Here is a 12138-nt window from a genome sequence, read left to right as displayed (position 1 = left end):
AGATAAGGTTGCCCCTGAGCCTCCTTTTCTCCAATTTTTTTTTGGTTTGGTTGGTTTTGTATTTAAAAAACATATAGCAAAGCATGCCTATCAAAAATAACTTACCTCTACAGATTTGGAAAGTAAGTCTAATATCCATGGAAAAACAGGTTATGTCAAAGAAAAATCTGAGATCTTTTTTTTTTTTTTTTTTTAAAGCCTGCACCAAACAGTGCCATCCTTCACTTTCAGTTAATTCTTAGAAAGAAGTAAACACGTGTTGCTGAAATTGCCTATTCTCCTTCACTCTTCCCCCACTCTTTATAAAAAAAAAAAAAAAAAAAAAAAGGAATTTAAAAAAAAGAATAAAAAAGGTTTGGATAGAGTCATTATAAAACATTTAAATGTGAGTAGCTCATTTTAAAATGCTGCACAGCTATAACAGTCAATATGAAATTCTGTAATAAACATTACAGCAGCCAAAACATATCAAATGCAGATACTGAGATCATCTTCCCAGAAAATGTCAGAAGTAGACGTAGAGAATAGTTAAAATACAGCATCAAATCTTTGCTTCCCCTTTGTAATCTGCCAAGGTTTTGTAATCTGTCAAAGAATTCCAAAGCCAGATGCAGCTCCTACATATCCTCTAGCAGATTTCTTTGCCAGCATAGTTCAGTCTCCCCCTGAATCCATGTAGATTTTTATTATTGGATTTTAACCTTCTGAGACCCTTCAGAGTCTGCATACGTACTGGAAGATCCAATGAACACTCACCATTTAGTCACCTTTTCCATGCCAATCACCACAGGTCTTTATCATACCTGTTTCCATTTTATTCTTCTCCAGAATAAAAACTTTTAAATAACGTAACAGTCCTTTATATGAAGTTTTCACCACTGTCCCTCCGCTATCTCTCTCTGAACCTTCTCCATATCTCTATCCTTTTACTCCCAGCTCATTTCCTATAAATCTTACAAATATCTATTAACCTTAGCATAAGTCAATGTCTCTTGCCCTGTCTATCACATGTATCAATTTGTTTATCAGTGAAAATAACAGCTTCAAGGTATGCATATGAAGAGTTCTGTGCTTTTAAAGTCATAGAGAAGGATGGAGAAAGTAGAGAAGTGGCAATTTTCTCAACTAAAAAAAAAAAAAGGGAAAAATTAGGAACAGTATAAGTAATTATCCAGATTGAAATCTATCTTTTTAATGTGTTTGTCATTTTTGTTTTTTATTTTATGAGTGTGAGCTCACATCTTCACTTTCACATCTCAGTGACACATTCATGTCAATTAGTGATCGCAGTGACTAGTTTAAACATCAAGCATATATATGCACATAAACAGATACAAAAAGAAAATAACAAACATTTCCAGATGATGGCCCTGTGCCTTGGTTTCAGCTGAGGCAGAGGTAATTTGCTTCATGGTGGCCAGTAACCGTGCTGTGTTTTATGAGAAATATAATGCTGATAACGCATTGATGTTTTAGTTGCTGCAGAGCAGTGCTTGCACTAAGTCAAGGACTCCTCAGCTTCTCGCACTGCCCTGCTAGGGGTGCACAAGAAGCAGGGAGGGGACAGAACCAGGACAACTAACCCAAAGTGGCCAGAGGGACAGTCTGTACCATGTCATACCACACTGAACAGTAACACTGGGGGGTTGGCTGCAAGGGGCTGCTTGGAGACTGGCTGAGCATTGATCAGCAGGTGGTCAGCAATTGCACTGTGCATCACTTGTTTTATATATACAACAGTTTATTTATTTTTATTATTTTTCATTCTTTTTCTGTCCTCTTAAATTGTCTTTACCTCAGCCCACAAGTTTTTACCTTCTTCTGATTCTCTCCCCCTTCCCACTTACTGGGAGTGAGCAAACAGCTGTGTGCCCAGTTAAACCCTGACTCTCAATATCCAGTTATCAGCTTTCAATGGTATTCCTTACATAATATCATTGATAGCAGGCTGTAAAACATGAGCTGTCTGACCAAGAAATATGCCTAATTATTTCTGTATTTATAAAGTAGGCACTCTAAATCTAGAAACAAAAGGAGAGCTGTAGCTTTATTTACAATAAGCTTATGTGCAAGAAGAATTTTCCTTTAAATTAGCCTCATCCTTAGATCTCATCCCCACAATAGTATCTTCTGCTCCTTCTCAAAAGATGCTCCTCACATCTCTGGAGGGCAAAAGCCAGTAAGTGCTTTGGCTAAAGTACCTTATTATGCCTGTTCACTGGCTGCTACCAAGTAAGATTTAGAGTTGGTACATTTTGTCTGACTCCTCTTTCCCAGAGGTACTAACCAGGTTTCCGTCCTCTACCCTGTCATTAACTTTCATAAACCTTCTGGACACTCAACTATCTTTGACATTTCTTTGAATCAAATTTGGCTAAGATCAGCTACAAATTCAGAAGTTCTTTATGAAAAGCTATGACAAGGGAAAGAAAGCAAGGGCACAGAAAGAGGCAAAGATACTGGCAATGAAAATCTAATGAATAAAAAGGGCAAAATACCAAGTCTCATTTTCATAAACTTAACCAACCTAAAAATGCCAGTACAAAATAAAGTACTAAGAAAAAGGCTTTGTTTCTTTAAAATTCCTCAGAGTACTAAAAAGTGTTCCTGGTTTGTAAACTTACTACTGACAGATAAAAGTCACACAATATTTAGAAGTAATAAAACACTACAAGTTAGTAGAGAAAAACGTTTGTCATTTTGCTGGAGGTTTGTCCTTCAAATATCCTACATACAGAAATACTGAAAATATTACCTTGAGCTAGTCTTTCAAGTCGCTTCCCATGTTCTGGAGGAATAGCATACCTAAAATTCAGATGAAGAAAATGTTTAAAGACATGATTACTAAACTAAAAATTATTTCACATACAGTAAGTACCCCCAAAACACAGAAAACAGGAAGATTAAAGAATGAAAAATTATGTAGGAAAAATATACTATTTTCTAAGAAAAAAAATAAAGATTAAGTTACTTCAGAGAAAATATTTTAGCATATTTATAGCTTTAATATCATAATACAGTTCATATTTAATACAAACTGTATATTGAACTGTATCACAGAATCACAGAATTTCTAGGTTGGAAGAGACCTCTAGATCATCGAGTCCAACCTCTACCCAACACTAACAATCCCCACTAAACCATATCCCTAAGCTCTCCGTCTAAACGTCTTCTAAAGACTTCCAGGGATGGTGACTCCACCACTTCCCTGGGCAGCCTGTTCCAGCGTCCAACAACCCTTTCGGTAAAGAAAGTATATTGTATATTGAAATGTAGTTCAGTAATTCAGTTCAGAAATTTTATATTCATTATTTAAAATCATGTATATTGACAATGTTTCATGATTGTAACAGGCCAGTTAAAAAGATACATTTTCTAAATGAAACAAAACCACGTAACAGAATAAACCTAATTCATACAGGTTTAGTCTCTGATTTTTACTGTGCTTCACAAGACACAAGAGTTCAACAGAAAAAATATGAGCGTTAGACATCACAATTTTGTCTTACTGCCAATGCTAAGGAGTAAGAGGTTACTTGTCTTTGTAAAACATTACAATTATTTTTTTAACTCTAACAAATACATGCTCTTTAAATTCAGAAACTGTACAGATTGGAAACACTCTGTTCTAACAATAAACTATTTTTAGAAGATTCCATAAGCTATTTGCAACAAATGAGTAAGAACATAAAACAAGAAGAATCTGAGAAAACACAAAAGCTTTACACATTTCACACATTTACTGCACTTAATAGATATACTACACGTATATCTGTGCATTACGCTTTATTTCTGACTTTAACAGCTTTCATTCCAGTTTAATGTTGCAACAACTTCAGATTGATTCTTCCTTATAAAAAAATACGGTTCAGAAAAGGAGAAAATGCATATTGAGCATAGTCCAAACCTGCATTTTCAAAGTGAACATGCAGCTTTTTTCTTTTACTATATTGTGAACACCTATTTCATTGATCTTCCCTGTCAACTAAGAAGAAACAAGTGACTCACTTTGCACAACAACCCCGTATCTTAAGCTCTCCTTTGCACCTCCACACACACACTATTTTACACTATCTCAACTGAAACTGCTGCACGGAAGCAAGACTTTTCCAAAGTCAGTGCTTTAAATAGAACAAGTGTAACAAAGCCCATGCCTACTGACAACCCACTCCAAATGCTATTAAAGAAACTTTCAACTTGACTCTGCTCACTGCTTGCAGTTTTAATCAGAATTTCCTTGTCTTCACAGAATTGATTGTTTATCTCCATTTATACTTCCAACGTATTTATGTCTGTTCTCCACTGCTTAAAACACATGCACCAGTGTATACATAATAATCTAAAAGTACGTTTGTATCTTTCACACACCAGTGGAGACAAATAGCTATGTATAGCATTACATATTCTATTGTATGTCATTAAATACACAACTAAAACCAGAACAGATAGTGTTTATGTCTAAAAAATAATAAAAAAAAATCCAGAGACTTTTCTTTACTTCTTATGTCTCTAATTGGACTGTAATTATTCTTGTATATTGTTCTTCCAAAAGTACGATTTACTGCATTTTTGTGGTAATAGAGAGCTACATGTTTGTTTGTACCTATAGATTTAAGTACTCATGAATAAAAAAGACAAAGCTTGACAACTGAGGTCTCAACAAGTCTCTTGAAATGATAAAACAGGGCATGTGATTTAACTGGACTACACCTATTTGTTTAATGAATCTAAAACTATCAATCAATAATTCATTAAGAAGGCAACCATGGACATACTAGAATGAGTCCAGAGGGCCACAAGAATGACCAAGGGGCTGGAGCACCTCTCCTATGAAGACAGACTGAGGGAGCTGGGGTTGTTCAGCCTGGAGAAGAGAAGGCTCCAGGGAAAGCAGCTTTCCAGTACCTACAGAAAAGGTGGGGAGTGACTCTTGATCAAAAACTGTAGCAATAGGACTAAGACGAGTTGTTTAAAACTAGAAGAAGGTAGACTTAGCTAAGATATTCAGAAGAAATTCTTTACTCTGAGGGTGGTAAGGCACTGGCACAGGCTGCCCAGAGAAGCTGTGGGTGCCCCATCCCTGGAGGTGCTCAAGGCCAGGCTGGATGGGGCTTTGGGCAGCCTGGTCTGGTGCGAGGTGTCCCTGCCCATGGCAGGAGGGTTGGAACTGGGTGATCCTTAAGGTCCCTTCCAACCCAAATCATTCTGTGATTCAACACAAGCTACTGTTTATTAACACTGTCTTTTTTGGGGTAACATGGTAGCATCCACTCCTTGATCCTTCATTTCTTCCCACTGTTGCTACTTTCCCTCTTCTCACAGTTAGAGGATGAGGAAAAGGAGATTGCCTTCATAGTATCATTGGAAGCCTCAATTTCACTCTCCAGGCATGCTTGAGTAATGACTTTCCTTGGTTCCAAATACCATTTATTAGAAAACTGAGACTTATTAAACATATGAACCTGCCTTGGATATCAGTCAAAGTATGGTGACATAAATCTAACTGGATGCTTCATCTGCTGCACAGAACATTAAACAAAATACTCCCAAGCTCTGCCTCAGATCATTGTCAGTGAAAGAAACATCCCTCTCAGCATCCTTAGCCAGGTCATGTAACACCTTCAACACACTCTCTCATATTGGAGAACACTCCATCACTTTCAATACAGAGGTAAGAACCACTGTCAAGCTGAACTGAAACACGTTCTACAGCATCTCACCGGGTTAAGTGTTACAGACTTACACTGCAGCTTCAAATCAGCTCTTAATAATGGCATTTCACTTTTCCATCATACCCTCCTCTCTCCGAAGAGCACTGAGTACTTAGGGGAAAGAAATACACGTGGAGAAGGAGAGGCTGAAAAAGTACAGAAACTCTCACAGAAAACACCATGCACTCTTCCTGTTACTGATCTCTTCTCTACACCTGCAGCGTTAAAAGCTTTCAGAAAAATATTTTCCCTCCTCTTGTGCACAGCCTCTACTTAGCTACATTTCCAAACAGCCAATAATGTTTGTCTGACTCCTCATATCTTAAGGTCAAGTCCTGTCCTCTTCAGAAGTACATGTAATGGATTTTAAATGCTTTATCACTATGAGGCAAAGAGAAACGCTTTGGATACCAAGCAAAGAAGCAGATAAATGGAAAGAAATAACGTTATTTCTGTTAGTGCTAACTAAACTTTAGTCTTATTAGCTCAGGAGGACATATTTGTTAAAAATTTTGAAGAGACAGATTAAAGTTGAGGAGTCACTGTTTGTTGCTTGTTCAGAAAAGGTCTCAAATACATACTAATTCAGCAATTAAAGGGTATTGCCAACAAGATAACTAACAATTATTAAATCTAAGTCAACAATTTGTATTTCTGAAACATATACGCAGGACACTAATATAATTTCTATTATGTTTTCAAGACTAAATGCTTATACAGAATTTCTTAGTGTACTTTAAAGCTAGTAACTTCATTTTTTTATTCTTTTTTTTTTTTTTTTTTTAAATAAAAACTCAATCTTATGGAAGATTAATCCACTGTTTATATATGAACAGTGGCAATGTAAGCTCCCTGTCCTATATACCTGAGATCCCCAGGGTAGACAATAACAGGCAACAGCCTAGTACCCATGATCACTCAGTCCTATCTTTAACTTGGGAAATACGGTTGTTAAGATAGTTGACTGTGATATGAACAAACAACATTCTGCAAGCAGGGCTGAAAATAGCAATGCACAGTAATAACTTTGGTTAATATTTGCTTTATACTCAGATGCAAAATGTAAAAAACCTTTAAGGAACTGTTTCCTTCACATCTTCTGTTAGGTGAGAGTGAATTTATTTTTTCTCTCCCTGTACTAATGGAGAGCTACTTCATTACAGTAAAACACAACAATTTCACCCTGCATGTCAAAGAAAAAGAAAATCAGTGCAGGGAAAAAATATGGATTTTACTCAAGTTCAGTTTTATTAACAATGTATGGATGTTGCACAGAGACACATCCATATAATGATGTAAAATAAAGAAGTGCTTCCTTTTCTTTTATTTTCTTCTACGTCAGAAATGAAATCTTTAGCATAACTCACTTGGAAGATAAGAATGACAAGCATGTGGATCACTTGTGAAATGGATTAACTCAAAGGAAAACACAGATGAAAATTACATACTTCAGAAGAAATAACTAATTGACATTTCAGAAAACACAAGACAAACTAGTATCTCCACAGCATTATTCACTTTTTCAAATTGCCATTTGACAGACTGTAGCAAAAACATCAGACAACAGAAAATAATTATACTACATAACAAGCACTTATTGGAAACACAAACTCATTTAAATGAATGGACTACAAATATTTTTAAATAATGCTAGAGCATGATTTACTGTACATTATATACTGTGCATTACCTATCAATAATTTCATGTTTTTTTTTTTTCCATTACTTTCATGTTCTTTTTGCTCTCCTGGTCACAGTATAACCATTTGTTTCTCCTGATAATGAGCTTAGGTCAGAATAAGAAAAAAAAAAAAGAAACCTGCTCAGAGCTCTTGGTTATCTAAAAAGGAAATTAAAATGGCTACATTTCTGTACTGATATTAAAATGAGACTGAAAAAAAATTCCAGAACAAATTTTGATCAGAAATGTCACTATATTAGTGCAACTCCAGGGTTTAAAAAAAAAAAAAAAAAAAAAAAAAACAGAAAACACAGGAAACAACATTCTATACAATTTGAGATTGCCTATCTGTAATAATGCTGCTGTGCCAGTTTGTAACATTAATATATGAAAATAACATTTCTGAAACATATGCATCATCCTGATGCCTTGTAAAAGAGTACTAATATCTCCACAATATACACAGCAGTCTGAAACAGGTTCAAAAGAACCACTGGTTTGGAGGGAGAAATATGTATTAATACCCTTTTTTTTTTTTTTTTTTTGCTCTCCCCCCAGTTGATGGCTTAAAAAAAATACAATAAATTCAAATTCACAGGAAGTCTTGATTCCCTGGTCTTAGCACTTACATTTTTACCTACTGACCAGCTAATGGAAATCAAAGAAACTTTCTAGCAGAACACATTGGAATCCAAGATTCCTTATTCACCTACATCACCAGTGATGACTTAGGAAAACTTAAGGAAGATATTTTCAAATCCTCATTCCTGCAGTTCTTAGAGGATTAAACCACAAAATTTCTAATATTCCCCCCCTCTTTTTAGACTTGCCTACTGGCTAGACTGGTCTATTTCCCACTCAACTTGTTCACCATGTGTACTGTTACGAAGCACCTAGTTCCACCCACTCACAGTACGCAGAGCCTAAGCACTGAATTCAGAGTTCTGAGCAGACAAGAAGTTAAGCGTGGTATCACAGCTCATTACTTCAGGACTCCTTGCTAAGTCAGCACCAGGTTTTCATAGAACAGACACCCTATTCAGCTGCAGTTTCTTCTCAATTTATAATAACAAACACACTATTTAAGCAATCCTAGTACTTGATTCATGTTTTTTTTTCCTCGGAATCAACCATGTAGCGTGGTAGATGAGGTGTTGCTACACCAAGGCAGCACGTCATCATAAAATTGGGCAAATTGATCAACTGTAACTTGTGTAAATTCAGGAAAAAAAGACAAGAGAATTGTCCCATTTGAAGCTACCTAGCATTCTTACAAAGATGGGATTGAAACAAAACACTTCCAGCTCAAAGCTACTAAGTCCTTCAACAGTAATGTAACAAATATTTACACATTTTTAAGACCAATATCTCTATATGATCAGGGAAGAAATAATTGTCTGTTTTGTTATTCAACTCTCTGAAAAGTTTTCTTGGACTCTGAGAAAAGTCTTTAAGCAGCCAGAAAACATGCTACAGAGCAATCTGAATTTCTGTAACACCACAGTAGTTGTAAATCACCTAAACTATGTTAATAAAATTAAATAAATGCAATTATATGCAATTAAAATGTCATTACATTACGAATGTTGATTGTTAATATTCTATCGTAAATCATTATTACTTTCTAAATATTAATTGAATCCAAGCAATTATTTAGCATTCCAGTTTCCCTGTTACATTCAGTTAAAAATGCCTTGTTTTTAAGACAGTAATATGAGAATATTTATTCAAAAAAATGAAGTGTAATGTTACACTACACTTCATTCATGTTACACATAACTGCACTTCCTGAAGCAAAATTTAACATATTATATTAAAAAACATCCTGCATAATCTACTATTGTAGCTAAAAACAAATACAGTGATGCTATCTTCTGTCTGTATAAGAATTAAACCTTTCAGTTTTTCCTTCATTTCCTGTATACACTCAATGTATATACATATCCAAGATACATAACCATCTAATCCTTCTTTAATTAAGCAAAATGGCATGGCTACATTGGTTATGACCAATATACACTTTAGTTGCATTTAAAAATAAAAAAAATCAGAAGCCAATATGCAGTTTTAAGCTGTATTGCTGCAGAACTTCAAGTTTTCAGTCTGACACGCACGAACTATTAAAACCTTAAGCATTCTGCATCCATCAACATATACTCTGTTTCTAGAAGAAGCTTCTATCTCCAGCTTTGTTCCACGATGAAAATCCTGGCTTAAGGATATGTTCAAGACATAAATTAAAATTTAAGTCCTCACCCGGGGAAACTGTGTTAGGAAGAGGAAAAAGGACAGTTTGTCTTTATTGGCTGCAAAGAATGCCAAAACTCACAAATACCTGTACTTGTTCTATGAATTGCACAGCTGGCACTGTATGACAAGCAAGGATATTCTGGTACAATGAGTCACACATTTTTAATTTAGCCTGTTTTCACAGAAAGTGAATTTTACTTTCATACATCAAAAAGCAGTGGAGCTAAATGGTACTATAGACAAGAACACAAAGATCTCTGAAATATAAGTTGTTTCTATTTTTTCCAAGGAACCCTTATCATTCTCAAGATAGAAAAGTAAGGTTGTAATAGCCTCTTAGAACAATGGCTACAAGATGACAAGCCCCTAGTTTCAAAGAACAGAAAATAAGGCCTATATTTGTCATAAAAAAAATAAAAATATATTGGGTTACCTAGCAAAACATTTCCTGTGAGTCCGTACTGCATGGATCAGCACAAAATTCTATAAACTGTCAGTCATACACTGACTTCCACACTTGACTTGTATCCCTCTGATGTCCACGACAGAAGGAAGAAAAAAAAGACACTGAATAAAATTTTATTTGCCCACAATAGTGATAAGGTGAAACAGCCTGTGAAGTTAAACCAAAACAGATGCTTTTTTGCACTGCAAACCATTTAAAGTTATTAATAATTTAACAACCTCAACATTTTCATAAAGCTAAAAGAAATTCAAAGCTATGTATGAATATAAAAATAAGTAAGACCTCTCACTAGACCTCTCTTTTCCCCTTATACTGTTCCATTTCAAGGCCTATAGATTTCATTAAGTCCTTTCTTCTCCAATTATTTTCTGTCCTTGACACCTTTTTGCAAGCAAAAAGTAATTTGTAAAGCAAGCATATGAGTTGCAAAACTATATACGTACATAGACACGAAAACAACCATAATCGTGATTTTGCAAAGTTATCTGACATGTTTTCTTGTTTCAGATGAGGCAGTCAATGGAGTAATCAGTATGAGTAACATAAACCTATAAACTTGCATACCTCTTGGTGGTGAAAGTGCACAGAGAATACGAAGAAATGAAGTTTTATCTACACCTAACTATTGGAGAAAGCTCCAAATCCATAGACATCACCAAAGTCAGATTTAGCTACTGCCTGCACATTCTCATCTGGGCTTTCAGGTGGAAGTGGGTCTCTTCTCACAATTCGGAGAAAACACACTACTTACCATGCTTCATAAGAAAATATTTGTCGGTTCTCCATAAGACCACCGCGGCTGTCTTGAAGAACTACATGTATAACTAGTAAAGTTAAAACCATGTGTTACTACCATACATGCCAGGGTATTTGGTTTCACTAAGGAAGCACTTGTCGACTCAGCTTAGATTTTAAAAGAACATTGAAGATCTTTGCTGTCTGTATCCTAACCTACAACTCCTCCTCCATGTTTCTGAAGTAAAATATCATGTTAACACATGGCATATTTTGCTGATGCAGCATTGGCATAAACTATTGTGCCATTCCTCCAGTAAATCTCCCAACAGCCATACCACAATAAATAAATCTTTAACTGATTAAATTTAAAGTTTTCACTCAACTTTTTTTTTTGGTGCTACACTTTGTAATAATACGAGCCAATTTGGTTCAGAAAAGGAAGTTAGTATCTACTACTATTTCTTCAGAAGTATAAACGAGTATCTGTAAACTAGAAAAGCAGTTACCATATTTTCAACTCACACCTTCTTCAAAATAGTGGAAGACAGCAAAGTTTTCTTAGTTCCTAATGAGTTTAAATACTTTAAGATGTAACAAAAGGTCCTGACTACTTGGAATTTTACAATGTGCAGTAAGGTTTTCTGTAAATAGTATTTTTATAGTTCTGAAGAACCTAAAACATTTTTTTATGCAATCATACTGATTTAGTAAAAGTTGTCTTTTCATCTTAGAACATATTGGAATTACCCATCTTTTCATCCATTTTTAACACAGCTCTAATTCTTCTGGCTGGGAAGACTTAGTATGCCCAAATCTATCAAAATAGCAATTTCCAACAAAAATATATCTATAATTAAACAACGCAAAACACAGACGCGCATTACTCCAATATGTGTTGTTTACCTACTCTGTCTAAACACAAGAGACCCACTGTACAAGAAAAGCAGATAAAGATGCAGAAGTGGCCTAAGAACCAGCAGCTGACCAGTTTACCACCTTCTGTACTATGATCAGAATGGCAATATTTTCTAATTTACAGTTTAAATAAGTAGTATTTTTTTTAACGATATGAAAGCAACAAATATCATCATAAGGAAATACCAGCTACAAAATTTTCCATCTAGTTTGGATGATTAGAAACTGACAGAATCCAGTTGAGCAGAGTGCATCTTCTGTGTATCTTTCTAATGACTTTATGTTCTTTGTACAGGTATTTTGAGCAGAGAAAAAAAAAACTTACTATCTGTAGGAAGACATTTCTCTTGCATGCTTTAATATATATGTGTACCATT

At 35.1% G+C, this 12138-nt stretch overlaps 1 protein-coding gene across 2 annotated transcripts in view; it reads right to left on the bottom strand.

The window, feature by feature from the left end:
• The window catches only part of KDM4C (lysine demethylase 4C), a 286073-nt gene that overhangs the window by 242755 nt on the left and 31180 nt on the right, over window positions 1–12138 (bottom strand). For both annotated transcript variants that reach the window (XM_032206225.1, XM_032206226.1), the window contains exon 6: window positions 2756–2805. In XM_032206225.1, the coding sequence (XP_032062116.1) occupies window positions 2756–2805 (50 nt within the window). The remainder of the gene's footprint in view (window positions 1–2755; window positions 2806–12138) is intronic.

This window comes from Aythya fuligula, chromosome Z (genome assembly GCF_009819795.1).
Source record: "Aythya fuligula isolate bAytFul2 chromosome Z, bAytFul2.pri, whole genome shotgun sequence".
Classification (NCBI taxonomy): Eukaryota; Metazoa; Chordata; class Aves; order Anseriformes; family Anatidae; genus Aythya; species Aythya fuligula.
This window is presented reverse-complemented; position numbering and strand designations above follow the sequence as displayed.